The sequence below is a fragment of the Microcebus murinus genome, chromosome 1, assembly GCF_040939455.1.
Source record: "Microcebus murinus isolate Inina chromosome 1, M.murinus_Inina_mat1.0, whole genome shotgun sequence".
NCBI classification, from domain to species: domain Eukaryota; kingdom Metazoa; phylum Chordata; class Mammalia; order Primates; family Cheirogaleidae; genus Microcebus; species Microcebus murinus.
This window is the reverse complement of record NC_134104.1, coordinates 155578452-155602673: the sequence shown is the minus strand read 5'-3', so window position 1 is coordinate 155602673 and position 24222 is coordinate 155578452. Positions and strand designations below refer to the sequence as shown.

Sequence of the window (24222 nt, the reverse complement as noted above, 5' to 3'; positions counted from 1 at the left end):
CTGGGAAATGATAATCGACTCTATCCCCAGGAGCCACTGCTTTGTTGCTTTGTTCACATTGTTGCCTAGTCCTCCCTACCATGCTGTCCAAAGGCTGGGGCTGGTAGCCTCTCCCACGACTCGTTAGAACTGTCATTAGCACTGCTTCCTGGAATTTAATTTAATGAAGAAGCAAAAACAGCCCTAATGAAGGTGATGCAACAGCAAGCAGCCCAGCAAGATACACCATGCCACCTGGGCACAGGGTCTTCCTGTGGATGGTGACTAGGAGGAGGGGAGGAATAGGGGAGAGGGGGACCTATCCTGGGAGTGAAGCTTGTCACTGAGCCCTGGAAGCACATAGCATCGCTCTCCCTGTACTGTAGGGAGCAAATGCTACAACCAAAGTCAACTAGACAGAGTTAGAGAAATGGCCTGGTCAGGAGCTGCTTTAAGATGTTGGAGAAAAAGCTTCTGAGGGCCGGGCGCGGTGGCTCACGCCTGTAATCCTAGCACTCTGGGAGGCCGAGGTGGGCGGATTGCTCGAGGTCAGGAGTTCGAAACCAGCCTGAGCAAGAGCGAGACCCCATCTCTACTATAAATAGAAAGAAATTAATTGGCCAACTAATATATATACAAAAAATTAGCCGGGCATGGTGGCACATGCCTGTAGTCCCAGCTACTTGGGAGGCTGAGGCAGCAGGATTGCTTGAGCCCAGGAGTTTGAGGTTGCTGTGAGCTAGGCTGACGCCATGGCACTCACTCTAGCCAGGGCAACAAAGCGAGACTCTGTCTCAAAAAAAAAAAAAAAAAAAAAAAGCTCTGAGAAGGTATCAGCCAGTGCAAAGGCCCTAGGGCGAGGGCTAGCATGGTATGTCAGGCCAGGCTGTGGGCTAGCACCAGGGGTGGTCAGCAGAGGTGAGTAGGTTCCATGGGCAAGGAAGAGTTTAAATTGTATTCCAAGAGTGATGGAAGCAACTGGAGAGTTTTTAAGGCAGAATGACATGATCTACCATTTAAAAATTCCCTCTGGCTTCTTTGAGGAGTATGGCCTGAGAACAAGAGAGAAGGCAGGGAGGCAGGGGGTGGCCCCCATATGAGGGTGATGGAGTGAAGCCTACGGGGATAGGGCTGTCCTGTGTCTTCTGAGATAATGAAGGGGGGTTCAGGCAAATAACTAGGCTGAGTTTTTGTTTCTTCCAGAAGGTCTGGGCTGGCTGGTCCCCGCACCCACCCCCCTAACCGCCCTCCCACCCTCGTCCAGCCTTCCCTGCAGGCTTGGCCTCTCTTCCAAAAGGGCGTAGCTCAAACACATAAAGATTGGTCTAAAGGGGTTCCCAACGTCCTCATATCTGCTTATCCGCTTTTGTGCACCCCTCTACCTCCAGGAAGCCTTCCTTGCCCAAACCCCAGGGACCCCAGGACGGCACTTCGCAAGGTAAAAGGCTGGGAGGATCAGGCGTGGAATCGATAGCCACGCACGGTGACCGCTCACAGGGCGCTACCTGCCCTCGTCCCTGCCCACCGCAGCCCCCTTGCATCCCCTAGTTCTTGCCCCGCCCAGGCTTTCTTACCCACGCCCCACCCACGGTGTCCTCCCCCAACTCCGGCCCCGCCAGCCAAGCCGAAGCCGGAAGTGGCCTCGGAGCACGCTGCCCCGCCTCTTCCGGGGCCTCTCTAGGCCGCAGCGCGGGTTTTCGGTGGCCGCCAGAGGCCGGGAACAGCTTTGCGGGGCAGCGGCGCCTCCTGGCGGGCCCGGGCCGCAGCGCGGGAGCCGAGGCCAGCCAGCACCCCACCTCCCCGCGGCAGTTTTCTCTCCCAGCTATCACTAGTGGTTGTCTCCACCGTGCCTGCTTTCCCGCCTGCGTGTGCCTCCGCCTCTGCTGACCTGCCATTCCGTGGTCATCGAGGCGATCCTCCACAGAGCAGCTGCCGCTCGGCGTCCTCTTGCTCCTAGCCCTCCGTGGTGCCCCAGCGCCCTTGCCCCGCTCTGGGTCCCAGCCTGCCAGGCCCTCCCCTGGCGTAGAATCCTTTTTGGCCCATCCTCAGAATGTCCCCAGCAACACCAGCCTTTCGGTTCCCTCCGGGTCCTGGCGTCTTCACACCCTCCGTTCCAGGACGCTGCCGCCCTCCTGTTTCCACTTCCCAGCAGAGATTAGGCAGTGACGGGTGGTTCTCCCGCTGGGCACCTTGCCTGCTTCCTGAGGGCCGTGCAGCTCCGTGACCATCTCCCGCGCCCAGCTTGGGGCCTGTGCACTGTGGGGCTCGGATGCCCTGCAGAGTTTGACCCCAAAGACGTCGGGAGGATAAAGAGAAGAGCTCAGTAATACTTGGAGGGGCTCTCACAAACACTTGGTCAAGGGTGGGTCTGGGGGCGTCCAGCCCCTTCCTCTGGTCGGGGAGATACCTTAGGATCAGGCAACTGGTCGGAAAGCCTGGTGTAGCTCCCTGCAGGACTCATCTGCTCACGATGCCCAGGGTCGAGGCCTGGCCCCGCCTGAACGACCTCGCCCCTTCTGCCCGAGCCTTTCTGCCTGCTTTTCTTCTATGCACCATCCAGAAAGCCTTCCAGGACTGCCCTGGACCCTCAAGCCTCGGCCCCATGGCCAGGGGTGACCATGCTAGCCACCAGGAGGGGCAACGAGTCAGGCAGGTCACCGTGCAACCAGACTCTGGCCGCTGGCCACCAGGGGTCAGCAGAGGCCGCCTCCCGCAGATTTGAGGGATTAGTAGTTAGCTAATCCTGCCCAGGCTCAGCTAACTGTGGCCAGGTGGGTTTCCAGACTTGTGTAGTTTTGAAAGCGTTTTGTTCTTTCAGATTTTTCCAAGGCTACTCTTTCTTTCTAAATAAGTCTAAGTCAATTATTACTGCTTCAAGTTGTTTGGAAGAAAGTCAGTTGCTGAGTGACTTTAAACTGGGGTCAAGGCAGACATTTGGCTGGAAGAGTCCCCTGGGTCTCTTCACATGCTCTTTGCTGTCCTTGGCTCCATATTAGACCTACTGTGTCCCTAGCCACCAGCATTTGGCCAGGCAGGACAGTGGACACTCTGCACTGTCCCTGATGTCCAGGCCCCACTGGCCAACCTCCATCTTCTGTCTTCCAGCTAGTTTCTCCCGCACCCTGATCCCAGAAGTCCTTCAGCTAGCTCCAGTTCAGCATCCTACCAGCTTGTTCCATCCTCTCACCCTCAATAGCTTCTTTATGGTCTCTCTTTTTTCTTTTTTTTAATTTATGAAACATTTCACAAATTTGCATATAATCCTTGCATAGGGTCTATGCTAATCTTCTCTGTATCCTTTCAATTTTAGTCTATATGCTACCTAAGTGAGCACTCTAGTCTTCCTTAAAAGCCACTGTTGGCTCTGCACCTCTCACTTCATACAAGTTGTCTACATTTGCTCTTTCCAGTTTTTTGTTTTGTTTTGTTTTGTTTTGAGACAGAGTCTCATTTTGTTGCTCAGGCTAGAGTGAGTGCCGTGGCGTCAGCCTAGCTCACAGCAACCTCAAACTCCTGGGCTTAAGTGATCCTCCTGCCTCAGCCTCCCAAGTAGCTGGAACTACAGGCATGCACCACTATGCCCGGCTAATTTTATATATATATATATGTATATATATATATATTAGTTGGCCAATTAATTTCTTTCTATTTATAGTAGAGACGGGGTCTCGCTCTTGCTCAGGCTAGTTTTGAACTTCTGACCTCGAGCAATCCACCCGCCTCAGCCTCCCAGAGTGCTAGGATTACAGGCGAGAGCCACCGTGCCTGGCCTGCTCTTTCTAGTTTTACTTCTCACTCAATCCTCTACCCACTCCAGTCAGGCTTGTCCCTCCCTCCACAAAACTCCCCAGGTCAGGGTCCTTAGTGACCCACATGTTTCTGAATCCAGTGGTCCATTCGCTACCCTCACCTCCTTGCCAGCATCCAACTCTTGCCTGGCTGCACATTCCCACATCCTCCAGGTTTTCCTCCCACCTCCTGGCTGCTCCTGCTCAGCTCTTTTCTTGGTTGTGCCTGCTCTCCCAGGACTCCTCCTGGTCTATACCTACTTCTCATCTCATCCAGGCCCACGGCTTTATTTATTTATTTATTTATTTATTTTTTATTTTTTTCTTTTTTTACAAGGACCAGGTTTCTCTATATTTATTTATTTATTTATTTATTTATGAGACAGAGTCTCACTCTGTTGCCCCGGCTAGAGTGTTGTGCTGTCAGCCTAGCTCACAGCAACCTCAAACTCCTGGGCTCAGGCAATCCTTCTGCCTCACCCTCCCAAGTAGCTGGGACTACAGGCATGCACCACCATGCCTGGCTAATTTTTTCTATATATATTAATTAATTAGCCAATTAATTTCTTTCTTTTTTAGTAGAGACGGGGTCTCGCTCTTGCTCAGGCTGGTTTCGAACTCCTGACCTTGAGCAATCCGCCTGCCTCTGCCTCTCAGAGTGCTAGGATTCCAGGCGTGAGCCACCATGCCCAGCCCAGGCCCATGGTTTTAAACACTACTTACTTTGCCTCCCATCTATAGATCCAGCATTGACCACTCTACTGAACTTCAATCTCACACTCAGCAGCTGACTTGGTATCTACACTTTGATGTCCAGTTAGTGTTTTAAACTCTTCATGGGCAAAACTGATCTCTCCCAAACTTGCTTCTGCCCTAGTTTCCTACAGTGGCAGCTCCATCCCTAGACAGTTTTGGAGTCAACCTGGACTTATCTCTGCCTCTGCCCGTATACCCAAACCATCAGGGAACCTTGCCACCTCTACCATCAGGACAAGCCCAGAACTTCAGCCCACCTCTGCCACTGCCTGAGCTAAGCCACCCAACAAGTCTATCTGGAACAACTGCAGTAGCACTCATGTCCGTGTCACCCTCGGTTCCCCCATCCCCCAGCCCAGAGTCTAGTTTCAATGCAGCATAATCTATTTAAAACTCAGGGTCGCTACCAAATCAGACCCTGCTCCCTACTCTGTTAGAACCTGGCATTGGCTCTCATCCTACCCAGAAAAAACTCCAAAGTCCTTATGGTAGCCAAAGACTCCATAACATTTGCCGTCCTTGTTAGCCCCTACCCACCCCTTCTATCCTTTCGTGCCTCACTCAGCTCCAGCCACAGCAGGCTGCTGGCTGTCCTCACTCACACCAGGCACGCTCTGCCTCAGGGCTTTGTACCAGGGATCCCAGTGACTGAAACCCTGCCCTGAAGGCATCCACATGGCTTCTTCCCTCTCCAAATCTCTGAGCAAAAGTCCCTTTCTTAGTGAGGCCCACCCTGTTCCCCCCTACCAACCCCCGTTCCCCATTGCCCTTACCTTGACGTTTTGCTCCCCATAGAGCATCTTCTAAACAAACGATATAACTTAGTGGTTATGTTTAATGTTTCTGTTCTGAATTCAATCCTCTACCTAGGATATAAGATCAAGGAAGACAGGGGTCTTCACTGTGTTCACTACTATAATTATAGGTGTTAGAAGAGTGTCTGGCATGTAGGAAATCTCAATAAATATTTGTTGAATGAATGAATGAATGAATCCCTTTTCAGTTGAGAGGCAAATGTGAGCCTGTGCACTCAGGTGGGGAGGGTTGGGTAAGGGCAGCCACTAGGCAGGGAGACCAAGGCCCATGCTCTTCCCCTTTTCCTTGGGCCATGTGGTCTTATTTTTCTGTAACAAGCAGTCATGAGAAAAATAGTGAAAAGAAATATAGAAGACCTCTGTGCTGGACCTTCTGGCTGCTCTAACTTGTCAGTATTCCATACAGAGCAATATTTTTCAGAATAATTTTTTAAAAGCATAAACAAGGAAAACACCTGGAAACTTCTTCAAAACATACAAAAATGCTTAATGATGGCCAAGGGCCTGAAGACCCAACCTTTTGGAGGCTGAGTGGCTGGAACTTGACAGCCAGGGGCAAGGGATACTCATTTTCAAACAGTCATGTGGACACTTCGCTTGTTTGTTTTTAGAGACAGAGTCTCACTCTGTTGCCTGGGCTAGAGTGCCATGGCATCAGCCTAGCTCACAGCAACTTCAAACTCCTGGGCTCAAGCGATCCTCCTGCCTCAGCCTCCCAAGTAGCTGGGACTACAGGCATGTGCCACTATGCCCAGCTAATTTTTTCTATATGTTTTTAGTTGTCCAGCTAATTTTTTTCTGTTTCTAGTAGAGACGGGGTCTCGCTCTTGCTCAGGCTGGTCTGGAACTCCTGAGCTCAAACGATCCTCCCACTTCAGCCTCTCAGAGAGCTAGTGTCGGCTGACACTTCTCTTTTGAATCTAGTGTAGTGGCCGCATCACTATACTGTCCTCTCCCCGCTGGAGCCTGCTGCCCACGGTCAGGGTGGAGGAGGCCTGATTGGGCAGGCAGAGATGGCCCACAGGGCCAGGGTCCTTCCCACAGCCCAGCTGTGTTGGGGGAGGGGCAACTGTGAGCACATCCCCTTGGTCTGAGAGGTCTGAAGCCAGGCTTGGTGTCCTGTTGCTGCTCTGACCTGCAGCCTTCCTTTGGATGGATGGAGTGTGAGAAAAGACTCCTAGGATCTGCCTGCAAGATGAACTCTGCCCTTTATTGCTCCCCAACTCTGCAGGAGCCAAGGGATCCAGGTAGGACTATTGGCCCCATTTGATGGGGAAGAGGCCAGAGACCCCCAGAGAGCAGTCCCTCACACCAGAACACCTGGGCTGCGCCCACCTCTAGGCCAGCATCTCTTTCCTGTGGCTGTGGGCTCCTGGGCGAGTCTCCAGGCTGGAGTCAGGTGCCTGGGGCTGATGGAATTGGGACTCAGGAAGCCCCCTCTACCCAGTTGGCACTGCCATGGGCCTAACAGTTACCGGCTTGAGGAAGTTATTTCTTCAGGGGTTTCCCAAGCTGGCAGCTGCCTTGCAAGTTCAAACTGGATTGTTCCTGCTGCCCTTTTCCCCGGCGGCCTAGCCTGGTGCAGGGTCTCTCCTAATGAGGGTTTGGTGCCAAGGCCTGGGCAGCTCCATCCTACTGGGTCCCGGCTGGTTCAGGCCTGCCCCAGGCAGTGGGCAGCTTCCCAGTCCTACCCGGGCCAGGACAACTGGGGCTGCCTGCCTCTTTGCAGCACCCACTCCCACTTGGATTTCCCCCTCCCACTACCACTCAGGACCCCACACACGGGGACTCACTGACCCACCTTTATTCACGGTAGAGTTTACTATTAATAAAAAAATCAACCCCACAGGGCACAGGATCCCTGGACTTTTGTCCCTAGACTCAAGGCATTAACAGAGTTGACATGGCAATCTGGGAGCCAGGGGAGGGCAGGGGGCCCTTCCTGGGGCTCCTGCAGGGCTCAGCTGCCCCCAGCTCAGACCCTCCCTGAAGCTGCTGGGGATGCACCTCACGTTGCCTCCTTCCGGAGGCCACTCTCTGTCCCACTTCCTGGAGCCTCATTAATTCCTCCCCACCTCACCCCGTGAGAAAGCAGGTCTGTGCTGAGCCTGGCCCAAGCCCAAAGCTGGGTCTGAGTGTGCCACTGCTTGGTTTGGGAGGCAGGGGGTGGGGTGGGTGGGGAACTTGCCTTGTCCCCACCTTCATCCCGAACAAGGAGATGGGGGCCCCCATCACCATCTATGTCTCGCCCCCCCTCCACTTTCTAGGAACCTAGGGTCCACGGAGACCAAGAATATAAAACACAGCTGGTCTTATGTATAATATTTATAAAAAGGGCCTGCCAGCCTCCCCACCCTGTCCCAGTCTGGCCCCAGGGGTCTTTGGCTCCCAGGGGTAAGACACTCTGGGCCCAGCCATTCTCTTCTCCCAGCAGTGGAATGTGAGCTATGGCCCAGGCTTGGGGTGGGGGAGTCCCAGCCTCCCCAGGACTGGTGAAGAGATGGCGCAGGGGTCCCTTGGGGGTACCCACACCAGCCCCACCCTCAGCAGAACCTGCTGGCTCCAGCCCAGCTGTGGGTGTGGGGTAGGGTGATCTCCTGTGGAGGGGTGGGAGAAGAGTATCTGAGGGCTTAAGCCCAAGTGTCTGAAAGAGTCCTAGGGATTAGAAGGAGGAAAAACCGGTGGGCTGGGGCTGGGGTAGATGAGGCCCCAGGGTGCAGACCATGGCCTAGCAGCAGGATGGGAGAACGGCTGCAGGCTTGGGTCCCAGCTCTATGTGCCCCTACAGGCTGTGTGACCTCAAGAGGCAGCTGCTGGGCCGCAGAGTATGCATCGGTGCAAAGGTGGGTAGAGGGGCTTAGGTAGGATCTGAGGTGACAGCCCCATCCTACTCCCATTTCAGAAAGCCTCTGCGGCTCTGGAGCCTAGCAGGATGGTAGCCCAAGGGCCTTGGTCCTGACTTCTTAACAAAAACCTTCTGCAGAGAGGACATGGGGCCAAATGCCATAGTGTTAATCGCATCTTTCTCCTACCCCCAATGGCCACTTGGGGGTAGAGTCTGGAGAGTCTGGGCAGGGGTGCTAGTCTGGGTAGACAGAACAGGATGGGTCCCCTAGTGGTTTCCTCCATGCTGGCCGGTCCCTGAGACCCAGTCAATGATGATGAAGCTCAAGCTCATGGTCATCAGCAAGAGGCCAAGCACAGCAAAACAAAGGGCCTGTGAGGTCAGAAGTGAGGGTCAGGCCTGAGGCCAGGGCAGCCCCTCAGCCCCACACCAGCCCACCAGCCTCCAGACCCCTCGCACCAGGATTTTGGGGGTGGATCTCACAGGTTCCTTCTCAGCGGGCACAATTCGGAAGTAGAAGATGGCAGGGAAGATGAAGATGAGGCATGGGGCAGATGTGGCACCTGCAAAGACCAGAACAAGGCATGATCACTGCTGGATCATGTGCACCTATTGGCTAAGGTTTGGGGGTGGTTGCTTTGATGAGATCAAACATTCCTCATTGAGGGAGTTTCACCTTGAAACTCCACTTGGGAGCTCTGCCTGATTCTGGGAAGCCCACCAGCCTCTCCCCCTTGTTTTCTATCTGCCAAGATGGAAGGCTGGTGCTGTTGGTGTCAGAATGTCAGTAAATGAAGCTAGTAACGAGGAAAGGCAAGACAAGAGGTGGAGACAGACGAAGACTTAAGGATATTGGGCTCCTGGATACAGCTATTCCTGAAGGATTTTCCATTACTTTAGCCCATGCATTCCTTTCTGCTTAGTTCATTTTGAATTGGATTTTGGACACATAGAACCAAGAGTACTGTCCGTGATATCCATGATACTCAGCCTCCAGGTCTGCTTGTCAGTCCCTGCAGAGTTGGGTTGGGGAGTCAGTCCCCTGAGTTGAGTCACCCCAAAGATATTTCTGAATTGTCTAATCTTCCAGCTCAGAGCCACATCTGGGATGAGGCAGTGGACAGAGCACCAAACCTGGAGTCTGATGATCCTGGGGCTGAATCAAGGCCACATGGCCCTGCTGCTGCTTTAATCACTCTAAACTTTAGTTCCTCATATGTGGCATAGGGAAAAGACTTAATGAAATCCTTCGTGGAGGGCTCTGGCCCCTGGGGTCCACCCCTGCCCCCAGCAAGGGGGACTGACTCAGTAGTTCTGAGCCCTCAAAAGGGATTAGAATAGCCTTAAGGACAAAAGCTCAGACGAGAGGCCAAACTGTGCAAGTGGTCAACAGCTATCACTTAAATGTAGGGTGGGAGCTCAGGAATCTGTCAGGATTTACAGAAGTGCAAATCTCTGGGGCAATACCCCACTTCCACAGCAGGGCCAGATCCTCACCAATGACCCCAAAGATGCCCAGGATGTTGGGGGCGAAGATGACCAGCAGGTTGATACAAGTGAGCAGGCAAATGGCAATGAGGACATGCCGCAGCCAGCTGAACTCCTGGTTTTGAAACAGCATCTGCTGGATGGCGCGGCGCACCTGAGGGCAGGTGGGAGGAACCATCAGCCTGTCAGCCCCATAAGCCCCACCCCCTCATTGGTCCGGCCACCTGCCCACTGGCTCACCGGGAACAGAACGATTGGCACTGTGAGTGTGACTGCTGTCAGCACGGCCACACGCACACACAGGATCAGCACATCAAATGCATCCACCTTGCTGTAGGTGTGCAGCAGCTCCGACTCCACCCGGTCTGCGGCAGGCAGGGAGCATGGTCAGCAGGTGGCCCAGGAGGAGTTTGGGATCTGAGCTACCTGGTAGACCCTGACACTGTGGGGAGTAGCACTCAGACTCACCTCCACGGCTGCAGGGCACAGTCAGGCATCACATACCTAATGAGCACCTACGGTATGCAGGGCACCATGGCCACTGACCAGCTCCTAGCCCCCAGCCTGGCCTCAGCCTCTGCCCACTGGCCCAGCCATACCATAGAAGGTGAGGTAGCCGAAGAGGGCAGCCAGGAAGTACATGATGTACATGACGGCGATGGACAGGTTGGCAATGTGCTGCATCTTCCTCTTGGAGGGGCTATGGGGCAGTGGGGGATGGGCACTGATGACAAGCTGGGCCACACTGGGAGACTCCATGTGCCCCAGGGTCTCTCTGGCACCACATTCTCATCATTCAGCAGCTGAGGGAGTCTCCTTCTTGCCCCAGTCTCCCTCGTGGCAGCCACAGAGATCTTAGATAAAGTGACGTGGCTCCTGTCACTCCCCGCACACCCCCAGGACCACATCCATTCTCCGCAAACCAGCTCAAGGGAGCCCCGCCTCCTCCCGGCCACAGACACCTACTCCTTGAGCTCCGTATAGATGGGCAGCACCTCGGGGTGGCAGACAAAGGCGAAGGCCATGATGGGGATGGTGTATGCTGTCTGGGGACACATGGGACTGTGTCAAGGCAGCCCCGCCCCCCACTCTCATCAGGCCCCCGTCCCTCCCTGGCCTGTCAGAACCTGCGAGTTGAGGGTGAAGTAGCTCGGGGTGCAGAAGGCTGCAGTGTCAGTCTCCACCTGCAGCTGCACTTTCTCCTCAAAGACTTCCACGTGGCTGGAGTTGCCTGTGGTATTGGCGAGGTTGAGGGGCAGCGGGCAGGGCACATGAAACTTTTTGTAGATGACCTGGCGTGGGGAGGGATCAGGGTATCAGAGCCGGGCTAGGCTGTCGGGAAATCACCATGAAGTTGCATGTAGATCAGGACTGGAGCAGCTGCCTTCTGGCCCAGGCTGCCCAAAGAGAATTGCCCCTCCCTGACCTGCCCCCTTCCTCGACCAACATGGAGGGTGACTCACTGCAATTAGGAAGAACACCATACAGCTGAGAGAGAAGCCACTGGAGTAGCCCAGGTAGCCTGCAAAGTGGTGGGGGCTGTGAGACTGGGGGCTCCCTCCAACATCCCCCCAAGACCCCGCCCTACCACACTTACCAAGCTGCCGCATCAGTGCCAGGGGCAGAATGACGATGACAGAGACTAGGATCACCAGGTAATTCCCATTCATGTACCAGTCTCTGAAGGGATAGCAGTGGCAAGCCAGGGTCAGAGTCCACTCAGCCTGGGTGGGGCCACCTGCCTCCCCCAGTTGGAGTCATCAGTGGTACCGCTGAGTGACCTCTGAAGAATATTTCTCTGCAGCTCTAAGTCTCCCTTTCCCCCTCTGCAAAATGTGCACACTCTCAATGCTTTCCTTCTTGGTGATGTGGGGATGAAGGTGCTGGCCTGGCACATAGCTCACACTTGGTAATCAGTATGATAATAGTCACTGCTTTTTCTCAGGACACACAAGTGTGGGCCCAGCCTCTGGAGGGAGGTGGTTGGGATGAAGAGAGCTGGCTTTGAGGAGGGCAGTGTTTTCCATGGGGATCTCAGGGACTTGCCAATAACCTGTGCCCCTTGTAATTCCTTCTGGTATCTACACCTTGCATTATCCTGCTGGCTCCTCTACCCCCCAGGAATGTTCAAGGACACAGGGAAGGAAGGGGATAAGGGCCAGGACCATCCTTCAAGGGCAAGCCCAAAGGCCAACTCCTTGGGAAAGGCCCCTAGGGCCCCAGGGGCAGAATCTTGACTCCCCCTCCTCCCAGAGCTGCTCTGAGCCTCACAGCCCCTCTGCTTGCCCGGGCTGGGCTGCCAAGAGCAGGGCCTGTGTCCTCTCTGCCCCCCACCACAAAACACAGCTGATGCGCAGCCGGTGCAGTCTACAGTGATGGGCAACTGGGACACCCTGGGCTTAATCTCTGGGTGGGGGGGTGGCCCTATGGTCAGGAATAGCAGGTGCTTAGAGCTAAGCTGAGGCTCTCATGCTCTCAGGCTGGGTCCAGGGCCAGGAGGGGCCCAGCTTCCTCAGCTTCACCCTGCCCCTAGCCCCACATGTCCCCTACCTGGGGGTTCCCCTGGGTGCTTCATTCAGTCCACAAGTGTGGACTGAATGTTGGCTCTGCTGGCAGCTCTCTGCCCCTCCACCAGCCACTTGTCTGCTCCCACCCCCACCCAGCCCACCCCACCCCGGGCTCACGAGCTTTTCTCCTCCAGGTTCAGGAAGGTCTGTATGACAAGGGGCAGCTCGGACTTGATGATGTACAGGTAGCTGGACATGGCTGAGGGGAGAGGTGTGGGTGGGTGCTGGGGTTAGCCGAACCAGTCAGCCTTTGGGCCCGGCCCCCGGCCCGCTGCCTGCCTGCCCCCTGCCCACCAGTCTCACCTCCGATGTTCTGTAGCGTGATGGCCAGGGCCGCTGCCAGCTTTCCCGGGGTCCCGAAGGCACGGTAGCCCAGCTGCTCATAGGCGCGGATGCCTGCAGGAGCAGGATGTCAGGAAGTCAGGGGAGCTCACCCCAGTCTACCCCACCCCCAGCCCAGTCCACGCGGTGTGAGGCTCACCCACGATCCCTGAGGACTTGAGTAGCAGGTGGATGGAGTAGCTGGAGAGCAGAGCGACAGCTGTCAGCAAGAACCTGGGAATCATGGGAAGATGGATGAAAAGAGGTCACTGGGGGCTCCCCTGGCTGCTAGGGAGCAAGGGACTCTAGGCCTGGGTGTGGGGCATCTGTGACTTGCCTGTCTGGACTCCCCAACAGATATGGGAGCTCAGCAGGCCCTGGGGTGGTGAACACCACCCTGTGTGACCCAGGATGGGACAAGCCCAGAAGAGCCCTCTGGGTCAAGAATGTCCCCGTGACTGCCCTCTGAGCACTTCTTCCTTTTTAATCCTTGGGACAAACATGTTTTCCATTCAGGCTGCAGGGCAGAGCCCCTGGGCAGAGGACACGAGTGCCCACACGAGGCCTGGCCATGGGCTTGGCCGTCACGTGTAAAGGTGGTAGTAGGACACACTCGGGCCTGGAAGGCTGGCCCTGTGTTGTGACCTCAGTGGGTTTACTGGGCAGTGAGGTATATTCCTCTGCCCACGGATGTTTTTGCAGCGTGGTTTGGGTTTACTGTAAGAAGTGCCCACCCACTGCAGCCTGGGCTTTGGGACAGGGAACGGGTGAGACATGGGTGGTCACATTGGCGGCTTGTTTAGGGGTCCCTGTTTTTAGAAGGTTTGCCGAGGACACTCACAGGAAGAGGATGATGCCTGTGTTGGCCATGGCATAGGCGAGCCCCAGGATGCCACTGCCCATGATGGCGTTGCTGAGGTTGAACACTGACATCCCGAACGACGTCTTCCCCTCAAACTGCGGGCACCAGAGTGGGAAAGTGAGGGGTGGGGGAGTCAGCTAGGGATGAAGGCATCATGGGTTCCCCTCGCTGTCCTTTGGCCTCCTGCCACTGCCCCGCAGCACCTCATTACTGTGCCCAAGCCCCTCACAATGCCCCCAAGCCCCCCATTGCTGCCCAGCTCACGTCGGTGAAGTGAGGCTCTTTGCTGGGGCCTTTCTGCAGGAAGCCCTTGCCCTCAACACAGCTCCGTCCGGAGTCCTCAATCCTGTAGGCACAGGCCAGGGCAGGCGGCTCAGCTCTAGCCCTTTGCTCTGTACCCCTGCCCTGCCCTGTCCTGAACCACCACAGGGTCCTTGCTCTACTCACCTCTGGTTGCCTGCCGAGGGGCCCATGGCTGGGAGTAGTCCCTCCGAGTGTTTGCCGTTGGGCACCAGCTCCACCATCTCTGTCTGCAAAGGTGCCTCCATGGCTCAGGGAGCACCACCAGGAGCACTGCTCTCACACCAACACAGAAGTCTGCAGAGCAGCCGGTCCTCTGGTTATGCCCCTTCCTTGGGCCCAGGGCCCAGCCTCCGACACGAGGCCTGCACCTGTAGCACACCTCCCAGAGGGTAACTCAGGACATACATGCACACGCAGCTCTCCCTGGCTTGTGCCATTGGGGAAAGAGAGCCCGACACCCGATTTCCCCAGGACATGCTGATGGGACACCTCAGCCAGTACACAATGCACCCTCTACACACACACCAGGCCAGGCAAGCCCTTGGGGCCTCACTTTCCCCATCTGTGAAGGGTCATCTGGATGACCTGAGTTCAGAGCCCAGTGGCACCAGGATCCCTGGATGCTGAGTCCCAGGCCCCCAGACTCCACTGTGGGTGTGCATCCTGGACAGACGCCCCTCTCTGACATTAGTACTGGGAGATGGTTCCCTGCACTGGCCCTGTGTGCCAAGGGCCTCCTGGCCAACCTAGAATGGCACTGGCCGACGGCTGGAGGCCTTGGGAGAGGGTGAGGGCTGTAGGCCCTGTTCCCAGCTGCCCGGCGGGCACTGTTGGCATCCAGAACAAAGGGCCCTCTGTGGGCTGAGATCTGGCGCTGGGAACGGCAGGCGCAGAGACTGTCCCCTGCTGGAGCCAGGATGCCTGAGGCGGTGCTGGGTGGCTGGACACCTGGGCCCTTCCCGCCTGGCTGTGGCAAAAGGCCCTCAGGGGGCCTTCCAGGAAATGGGTGCTCCAGGGCCCTATTCTCTGGGCTATGAGGGCCTTACCTTCCATACAACCCTGGCCTCAGGGCCCTGTTCTCTTTCAAGCCTCTCCTCCCCTGCCAGGGAACCCCCAGCCCTCAGGTGCCTACCGCCAGGAGTGGCCCTCTGAAGAGACCCTTCATTTCCTGGAGCCCCAGGCCAGGAGCTCAGGGCCTTAGCCAGCTGTGGAGGAGCCTGGATCACTAGGTCAGTGCCCTGTCCCTATTCTCAGGCTTAGCTCTGCACTGGGCCTCAGAGGAATCCCTTGCCCCCATCCCTGATCCCTGCCACTACCCAGACAACTCACTGGCCCTCTCCCAACACTGGGGCCAGGAGGTGTCTACCTCATACCAAGAAGTAACTGGGCATAGTGCCCTCAGGTTCTGTAAGGACATCCTGAAGTCTAGACTGGCCAGCAGGAGAGCTGAGGCCGAGTGGAGACCAGAGAGGGTATAACACTTCCAGGCAGGATAGCTAGAGCCCAGTCTCAAAGCCACAGCACCCCCTGTTCTCAGGTCTGCCCTTGCATCTGGAGCACTAGGGGGCTCAAACTTAGCACTCAGGGCTGGAGGTGCACAGGAGAGGTGAGGCTCAGGCCTCTGGCCCTGGTGCCCCAGAGGCAGCAGCCATGCACCACTGACCAGGGACTCCTCCCCTTTTGCCCCAGGCAGCCCCACGCCAGAGCTCAGATCCCAGGCACTTCTGGCCTGGAGACCCCACACTTGGCACTCTTGTAACCCTCAAGCCTGCTGGCATCTGAGCCCTCCTCTCTTTCCAGCCCTACCCAACAGGATCAGGACAATGTTAATATCTCTTCTTGAGCCCTCTTCCCCTAGACCAGAGTTCCCCAGGTCAGCCTGTCCTCATGCCCCTGCCCTCAGCCCTGCCATCTGCACCCCTCCAAGGATCCCACCTGGGTGTGGAAGTGCCAGTGCTTGGTCTCCAGAATGACTCCAAAGTGCCCCTGGCACACAGCGAGGGTTGCCCTCGCTTAGCCCCCTGCCCCGGGCAGGCTTGGACAGGCCCTCAGAGTGTGCTGAGTTGGCAGCCTGGACAAAGCACCCTTCTCTGCCTAATATCCTTCCTAGCAGCCGTGCACTGCCTCCAGGGAGACGGCGGTCCGTGGCATGGGTGCGGGAGGTGTCTGAGGTCCTGGCTCCAGTTTCCCCAGCCCCTCTACAGAACCTGGGCCTAGACCTTTGGGGCCTGGTGGCTATGACTCATCACCAGTCACTGCGGAGTCTTGGGCTGGGCTCAGATTGCAGAAAGGACATGGACTACCCCTCCTCAAGTGACCTCCAGTCTGGAAAAGACAACACCCCTCCAAATGCCATCCTCACCACCACCCTATAGCTCCTGCTGTAACTGAATATGAACCACATAGTGCTGGGACTCAAAAAAAGGATGATGGGGGCATTAAGGAAGGCTTCCTAGAGGAGGTGGTGAAGCCAGTCCTAAAATTCCAGGAGCCCCTGAGTTGTGCAACAGAAAAGAGTGCTTCAGGCAGAGGGCACCGCATAGGCAGAGGCTCTGGTGAGGTATGAGGCATGCCGTGAGGGTGGAGTGAGGGTTCCATGGCTGCAGGTAAGCCTGACAGAGCCTTAAAGGCCAGGCCAAGGAGTCTTTACTTCTGTCTAGGGCAGGGATGAGGGCTGGGGGCTCCAGTGGGGATTAGCTCAGGCGTGGCGTGTGGGCCGCAGCCATTTCCTGCGACTTGACAGCTCCCACCCCTCAGGCCTGCTGCTTCCCAGGCTCCTGTATCGGGGAGTCAGGGCAAACTCAGGGAGAGTCCTGGTAGGAAAAGCTGCCAGCGGAGCATGACCCGCTGTGGTGAAAGCCCGGAGTAGACACTATGAGTCGAAGTCCTGGCTTGGCCCTGCCTCACTGTGACCAGGGGCAGAGTAGCCCCCACTCAAGACCTCAGTGTACCCCTGTTCTCTAGGACCCTCGAGGCTTGGCCAAAGCTGCAGACAGAGTGAGGGCAGGCCATGGGGCCCAGGGAGGAGGCTGGTGCTGGGGCAGGTCATCAGAACGACATCTTTCATGGGTGCAGCATGGGCCTGGGCAGTTAATCAATGGCCCTTACCAGTCCTTAGCTTGGCAAAAAAAAAAAAAAAAAAAAATCAATGGCCCAGGCCACTGCCCTAGAACCTGTTTGCCCTGCTGGGAGATAAGGGCCAGGAGGAGCCAGGAGACACAGGGATGGGACAGCAGGTAACACCCGCCCACGTGGACATCACAGAGTGAGAAGTTGTCAGGCACACCTTGGCAGGTGTTGAATTTGGCTAATTAAAGATTTGGAGGCCCAGGAATCCAGGTCACCTCGGGGCAGCTGCTTGCATCAGCCTCTACAGGAAAGGCACACCTCTCAGTCCAGGGATCGAGGTCCTTGGAGTCCCGGGCTCTGAGCCCCGCTTTCCATCCCAACAATGTTCAGAGACATAAGTGGGGGTGTGGTAGTGGGCTGGCCACAGGGAAGCATCCACACTGTCCTTCCCTTGTCCCTGTGGCCACATGCACTGATGGGGACAGACCCCATAGAGCTTGCTGTGCCTAGGCAGCCCTGAACTCCGCCCAGATCTCAGGGGAGAGGCAGCTGGCCTGGCTTGAGGGTCAGTGTGCTTGTCCCTGGGGGCTCAGGGCTGAGGACTGCCCCCAGCTCCAGCTCAACTCATCCTTCCCTCCCCCCTCCTCGGCTGAGACAGGTGCCCCTCCCAGCCTGGTATCCATCTGGATAGCTACCCCTCTGTCCACTCGCTTCTGCAGGCTTCAGAGGGAAGGCACCTGCTCCTAGGACAAGCCATCAGCAAGTGGGAAAAGAGGATGCAATTGACATGTTTGAATTGTATGTTCACAAGACACAACCACAGGGACTAGTGGGAGCTGAGGTAAAGGGTCTAGGGATAGGGCAAGTGGGAGGAGGGTGTTAAAACAGGGAAAAGACATCCCTTGCCCCTCCCCCTGACCCACATTTCCAGATTTTGACCCCAGTAGATTCCTGTCCCCCATCTGACACTCCCTCATCACCAATAACACAACAACAATGCGAGTGGCCAGTGTGTGACCAACACTAGGCTGATACTGAAGGAGTGACATGCAGGAGGGGACACATCCAGGGAAAGGCAGATGGGCCAGACCATTGACATACTGGCCACACCAATCCCTCATCCCCCTACTCCCTGGCCCTGGGATCTGAGGTCTGTGCCTCTGTGTACTGGGCATCCGGAGGTGTCTAGGAGGATCTGAGAGGTCCAGCTGGGACCGGAAGGTAGACTTTCCTGTGACAGGGTACATTTTCTAACAGATGCTTATACTTGGGCCTAGCTCCAGCCACCTCGGTCCCCCCCCACACACAGCCCTGGACCCTCCTGCAACCTCCCAGTAGAGGCTGCAGCCAGAATCTCTTGGTTCAAGACCGGGCCAGAGCCAGCAGCAGCCCCCTCCCCCGCATTGCCAGCCTGCTGAGAGGGACGTGCAGCCCGAGGCCCTGCTGAGGCAAAGCACAGGACATCACGTGACTGTGGCCCCCCAGGGGCAGGGGAGACCCTGCGCCAGCCAGCCCATCCTCCCTGATGACCCGGAATCCCCTGGAGGCAGCCAAATATTTGGACAGCCGGACTTCTGGCCCCAAGGAAAGCTGGAGCACAGGCCTCGGGCAGTTCAGGACTCACTGGAGACCCCAATGGGGAGCTAAAGGCTAGGTCAGCCTGGAGGAGGGATGATGTCCAACGTCAGGAAGAAGCAGAGAAAGGCAGAGGGAGGAAAGAGACACAGACAGGAAGAGTACAGGGAGAAAACACAGACAGTAGATACATGTGTCCATGCATACTGACCCACAGAGAGAGAGAGACAGACAGAAAGCCCAGGGAGATAAAGAAATGCAGACGGATATAGAGGGACATAGACAGAAAACAACAGGGGCAGGACAAAAATCACTCCTATATAGATGAAAGACATTCAGACAGGGCGATGGAGAGAGACAAAGACAGCAGAGAAGCGAGGAATAGAGAGGTGACCAGCCTGTCAGAGACAGCCAGCTGGAGAGAGACAGAAACAACGATAGGCAAGACAGCCAACAAGACAGACAGAGCCTCAAAGAGGCAAGAGGTGAGGAGGGAACCAGAAGAGAAGGGGAGGGGGAAGCAGACCCAATAAGCCCTGCAGGGATGGCCAGGCAGAATCCCAGAGAATGCCACAGGAAGGCCACTGCTGCATCTCCAGGTCCCCACAGGGCAGGTTATGGCCCTCTCAGCCAGGTGCAATTACATTCAGAGACTGGGGCTGAGCCCAGTAGGGCCACAAGGCCAGGCCCAGCTGGAAAGTTCAGAGATTCCCTGATCCAGCACCCATTTGTCTACCTGAACAATGGAAAAGACATGCAGAGATGATGGTCAGCTGGAGTGACCCCCATTCTCAGCAGCCATGCACGTGTGCAGACGTGCTGGCTGAGAGGCTGTGTACAGGACGTGGCCTGCAGAGCGGAAATTCAAAACCAAGCCGCCCCAGGTCACTGGCCGGAAAGCCCCTCCTGCCCCAGCAGCTGGTCCTTCCCTTTGGCCCCCAGAAGCCCAGCCTGGTCCTGTGCTTGAGCCCCACCCTGTTCTGCCGTGTCTGTCGTCCCATCCAGAGTCAAAGACCCATCCTTCACCACTAGACTGAGTGTACACAGGGCACATAGTAGGTGCTCAGTAAATGTCATTAAATGAGTGGGATGCATTCAGGGCTCTCTCGAGCCCTCATCCTATCTTGCCTGCTCCAAATGAGGCCTGGCCCTGGCCCTGCCTGCACTAGGACATTCTCCCACAGGGCCCCCATTTTATTATGCCATAGGTTGCACAGCCTACCCCAGCTTTTTGTGCACACAGATACCAAAACCGTACCTCCCTGATAGCCAACCAGCCCCACTTCCCTGCAAACACGTTTTCCCTTCAAACCGAGTGCTTGTCCCACACCTAGCCCAGACTTCCAGAGTGTGCTGACTTCAGCCTAAAGTCCTTCCCTTACCCACCCAGAGACCATGAATCACCCAGCCTGTCTGTTGTGACTCAGTTTCTCCATTTTCCCAGGGCTCCAAGGCTGCTTGCTAGGGTAGTGGCACAAGGACAGGAGCAACCAACTCTCACGGTCTGGCCACCTGGAGCCCTGGACTGGGGTGGGGACAGTTTGTGAAGGGGGCCTAAAGAACCAGCGTGCAACAGAGGCTGAGAGGCCAGTGAGGACCTGGGCTTCATGGGCCCAGGCAGAATGAAATCCTCCCATCCTCCCCAGAGATGCAGGCCCCTGCCCCAACCCCAAGAAGTCAGTGAGAGATTCCCATTCCTGATTTCACTTATGCCAGCCCTCTCAGAGATGTGCCAGACCTGGCCTCACCCATTCCTGAGCCCTCCCACCAGCGGTGCTTCCTACAGGAAGGCTTCCATGCTTGTGCTCAACCTCCCCCATTGAAAATGGAACTGTCCTTGGGTCTCTTTAACTTTCTCTCCCTCAAATTAAGATCCCCAAGGAATTCACGCCTTTCCAGAAGGAAATGGGAAATGGCTCCATCCCAGAGTTTACTGAAGAGGAAGGGGTGGAAGGTCCAAGGGCTGCTTCCAGGGGCAGCACAGTGGTGGAGGCAGTGGTAGAAGGAAGGACAGGACTGGCAGGCTGAAGGAAGGAAGCGCATGGGTGGAAGTGTCCTCCACGGTGTTCCACAGGGATCCCCTTGATCCACAGGGATCCCACAGGGCCTTGACTCAGCCCTCTTCAGACCTGCCTAGGAGCCCACACCTGGGCTCAGGGCTCAGGTCACTGTAGGGGGGAAAGGGCGGATCCCCGTAGGCCCCGCCCCTGGCCTCCCCCTCCCTGGCTGTAAACAAATACACGCATTCGAGGTGGCCAATGGATTGGGCCAGTCGGGCGGCGGCGGGCTCTTGCAAATCAAGTCTCTGTCCCTTCCCTAGCCCGTGCGCGAGCGGACTAGTACTTGCACCCGACCGGGGCGCCAGGTGGGGAGGAGCGCACTCGGTGCCCGCCCTCAGGCAGGGGAGCCACGTGCGCCCTGTGCCCGCCGTGCCCGCTGGCTCCGCTGCAAATGGCACAGGTTCTGGGGCCAGCATGTACCCCAGGGCCCCTCAGGCGGCCCGGCCCCATCTGCCCCCAAGCCCCTGTCCAATGCAGCCGGGATAAATATACCCGGATTCCGGGAGTGCCAGCCTGGCCTGTCAGGCGCCCGTCGGGGCAGCGCTCCAGGGACTGCTCCGGGGCCCTCTTGGGTCCTCCTCCAGGATCCTCTCCAGCCTGCCCCCGTGGGCGCAGCTTCAGGAAGCCAGTCGGGTACCACCCGAGCCCCCGATTAGGCGTCCTGTGGCTCCACCCCGGGTGCCACCGACCTCCTGCTGTCCTGCCTGGGGGGCGGCCGGCCAAAACGTGCCCCGCCCAGAAGTGACGAAGTGCCCCTCCTGGTACCCCTCTCAAGCGCAGAGCTGAGTCCCGACTCGCGGGTCCCGAGACCCGCCCCTGGAGCGCGTGGGGCTTTGGCTTACCCGGAGGCTGGGGTTCCTGCTGGGGTCTCGGCGGGAGGGGGAGCTGCCCAGAGCTCAGCTATGGACTGGAGGGTGCACAGAGGGCTCAGCCCACCCGGTGCCCCTGGATTGGTGGGTCGATGCCCGCAGCGGTACCTGCCTCACGGTTGGGCACGCGTAGCTCCGCTCGGGCCGGCGCGGTCTGCTCTGCTCCCGGCTGAGCGCAGGGCAGCAACAGCGACAGCAGCGGCCGGGGATGAAGGGCGCCCGGCCCCGCCCCCAGCCTGCCCCCGGCCCGCCAATCCCCTGCTGTCCGCGGGAGGAGGGGCTGCTCGGGGAGGGGCGGGGGCCCGGGCAGGCCGGGAGCAAAGGGGCAGCCGAGCGCTAGGGAGCCCCTAGGTAGGAGGGCAGCTGCTCTGGGAGGGGCTCCGTGGAGTCTTGAGGGGCAATGCTTCCGTCCAAAGCAGATTCTTTCTGAGGTCTCTGAGTGTCACCATAACCCCTGAAATGCTCTGCCCTCACCTCCCTGTAGCCAAATGGGGATCTCCAGCCAAGGGGAGCGGGAACAGGGCAATGCTTAAGCTCAGCGAAGAGTGTTTGAATGGGGGACTTTCAGACATCACTCAGGCTATAAAATACCTTTCTACCTGCCTCACCCTTCCCAACCAGGTGTGGGTGGGGATGGGGTGGAAGAACTTCTTGTATCAATTTTGTCTTCACCCCAGATATTCAGAAGAGATTGAGGCTGGAACAAACAGAAGCAGAGACTGTGAGGACAGGAGGGGAGGGAGGCCTGGCTTTCTGTGAGCCTTGCCTGGGGCCTCACTGCTGGTGGTCCCATTTCCTTATTTCTAAGTAGGAGACAGCTGTCAGCCTGCCCATGGGAAGTGGGGGCAGGACTCGGTCCCCTGGCAGCAGGGGTTTTAGGTTGGCCCCATTCTTGGCTGGAGGCTCCTATCCCACTCCTGCCTGCTTCCCACCTACAGCCTTCGTGCTCAGGGGTGGCTGGTGGGTGTTGAGGTCCCAGGCCCAGCCAGAGGGAGCTGGGGGAGACATTGACCTTCAGGGTGAAATGGGGGGCTGTGTCCCAGAGCAACTGTGCCCCTTGCTTCTCAGCCACTGTCTCTGACCCGATTAATCCCATGGCCTCTGCTGTTCCTATCCAAGCTGGACCTCTGTGTCATGTCCGCCCCTCTTCCCCCAGAGGACATGCCTAACCCCTTCTCTGCCCTGAGCTGGGAGTCGGGACTCCAGGATTCTCCTGCTGACTCACAGCACCACCACAGCCAAGCCAAGCCCTAGCGTACCTCAGTTTCCAACTGTGTCACAAGGAAATGGCTCTGCCTTTTCTTCTGGTCTGAGGGGAATGGGTGAAGGGGAAGCTGTGAGCCAAGGGCAGGGGCTCAGTGCTGGCTGGGCATGCCAGGCGCTGGGAGGGCTAAAGAGAAAGGCATTGGGATGGTGGCAACCCCTGAAAACCTCAAACCACCCAAGCTCCTGCCTTGCTGGTGGCTGGAAAACTGGAAGGGACCGATCTGGGGCTGATGTAATCCCTGGATCAGAGTTCACCTTGATCATGTGAGCCCAAGAGATTCCCACCCTCCAAAAGGGCATGGCTCTGCCAGACAGGAGAGGTGCCCATCATGCTCTCACATCTGCCCCTTGCCTCCCGAAGACACCCTGGATACTCACAGGGGCGATTTGTAAAGGGCTGGTGGCTTCCATTGGCAGTGCCTAAGGGGCCAGGCCTGGCTCAAGGTCACCGGGCATGTGGATGTTGGGGTCCTCATCTGGCCAGGAGGGAGCAGGGGCTAGCTGGGCTGCTGGGGGAGGCTAAGAGCTGGGTGTGATGTGGGGTCCCCAAGGCAGTTGTGGCCAGGCTCGGGGAGGGGCTGCATGTTTGTTGTTGCTAGGCCTGGGCCCTGGCCAGGGCAAACACAGCTCAGAGGCCTTTCCCCACCACCTGCCGAATCTCCCAGCCCAGCCTGTGGTGGCCGGACAGCTGGGCTGCTGGGATGGGTCTCTGAGAGCTGCCAGGTGTCTTCTCCCAGAGGCTGGAGGGAATGTCCCTCCATGCAGCCACAGTGTTGGGGTCAGCCACCTGGGCTGGAGGGTGGGGGAAGCTTGATTTCAGGCTGCAGCCCAGCTCCTGCCTCTGCTTCCCCATCTCTGTGTTTAAGTTAAACACAGGCCCAGGAGACTGCCAGACATGTGGGGCAGAACTTAGGGTCCCAGGATTGCTCAGACCCTCCTTGCAGGGCCCCACAGGCCTTTGCTCTGCCCCTCCCTCTCCAGTCATGAATTCTCAGCTGGGCAGCCCCTTTTTACCATGGCACCCCCTCTGCTGGCACACCATCCACACAATGCCTCAAGACCATCTCCAGCAGTGACACCTCATCTTCACCTCCAACCTGGCCCTTCCAGAGCCCAGCTTCTGCATCTACTGACTCCTGGCACGGCCTGCAGGCTCTTGCCCTCACACTGGCTGGCCTCCTGATGTCCCCTCCAGGGGGCCTCTCCACCTCCCCCACTGCCTGCTGACCACACGCACATTCCTGCTGTCAGCCTTTGTGTCCTGTATCTCTGCCCTCATGGTTCCCAGAGCCTGAGGTTCCCCGCCCTGTCCCACCTCCTTGGCAAACTCCTACTTGTCCTTCAGCACCCAGATGGAAGATCCCCCATGAGAACCCTGCATGCTGTGCTGCTCTTGCCATCCCACCTGCAGTCACTGTGGCCGCAGGGACTCCTAGTGCTATCTATGGGTGGTCTGCATGGGAAGCCCCTGCCGGGCTGGAGGGCTGCATCAAGGACAGCCTGATGGAGAAGCAGCCTCTGGGCTTGGCTCTGCCAGGGGGAAGGAAGGGGCAGCCTGCATGGGGGAAATGACTTGGTTGAAGGGACAGGGAGTAGGAGTGTGAGGTTGGCAGGGACAGGTGGGGGTGGGAGCAAGGCACTAGTTCCACAGTTACGTTG

General features: G+C 57.2%; 1 protein-coding gene and 1 non-coding gene across 5 annotated transcripts; both read right to left on the bottom strand.

Annotated features, from left to right (window-relative positions):
- Nucleotides 1-3206: 3206 nt before the first annotated feature.
- On the bottom strand, nt 3207-3313 carry LOC142874963 (U6 spliceosomal RNA). The gene has a single exon (XR_012922549.1). It is a non-coding gene; the product is annotated as a U6 spliceosomal RNA (small nuclear RNA).
- A 3814-nt stretch (nt 3314-7127) lies between these two features.
- SLC38A3 (solute carrier family 38 member 3) lies at nt 7128-22723 on the bottom strand. Of its 4 annotated transcripts, none has more exons than XM_012771344.3 (16): nt 22557-22723; nt 13869-14018; nt 13686-13767; nt 13401-13516; nt 12720-12793; nt 12542-12634; nt 12356-12437; nt 11269-11351; nt 11135-11193; nt 10799-10963; nt 10638-10717; nt 10271-10371; nt 9912-10036; nt 9681-9825; nt 8643-8746; nt 7128-8555 (listed from the first exon to the last, which is right to left on the bottom strand). In XM_012771344.3, exons 2-16 carry the CDS (start codon nt 13967-13969, stop codon nt 8451-8453), a joined length of 1515 nt encoding a protein of 504 aa, XP_012626798.1. In that variant the 5' UTR covers nt 13970-14018; nt 22557-22723; the 3' UTR covers nt 7128-8450. The 4 variants fall into 4 exon arrangements, with proteins under 4 accessions (XP_012626798.1, XP_012626794.1, XP_012626797.1 ...); XM_012771340.3 differs by lacking the exon at nt 22557-22723 and adding an exon at nt 21271-21503; XM_012771343.2 differs by lacking the exon at nt 22557-22723 and adding an exon at nt 21410-21482.
- Nucleotides 22724-24222: the final 1499 nt, after the last annotated feature.

Excerpts from the sequence above, each read along its gene's own strand:
- SLC38A3 (XM_012771344.3), bottom strand. The coding sequence starts at position 13,969 with ATGGAGGCACCTTTGCAGACAGAGATGGTGGAGCTGGTGCCCAACGGC. Across the intron at positions 13,517-13,685 it reads AAGAGCCTCACTTCACCGAC|TTTGAGGGGAAGACGTCGTT; the intron begins GTGAGCTGGGCA and ends TGGTGCCCGCAG. Across the intron at positions 12,794-13,400 it reads ACAGGCATCATCCTCTTCCT|GTTCTTGCTGACAGCTGTCG; the intron begins GTGAGTGTCCTC and ends CATGATTCCCAG.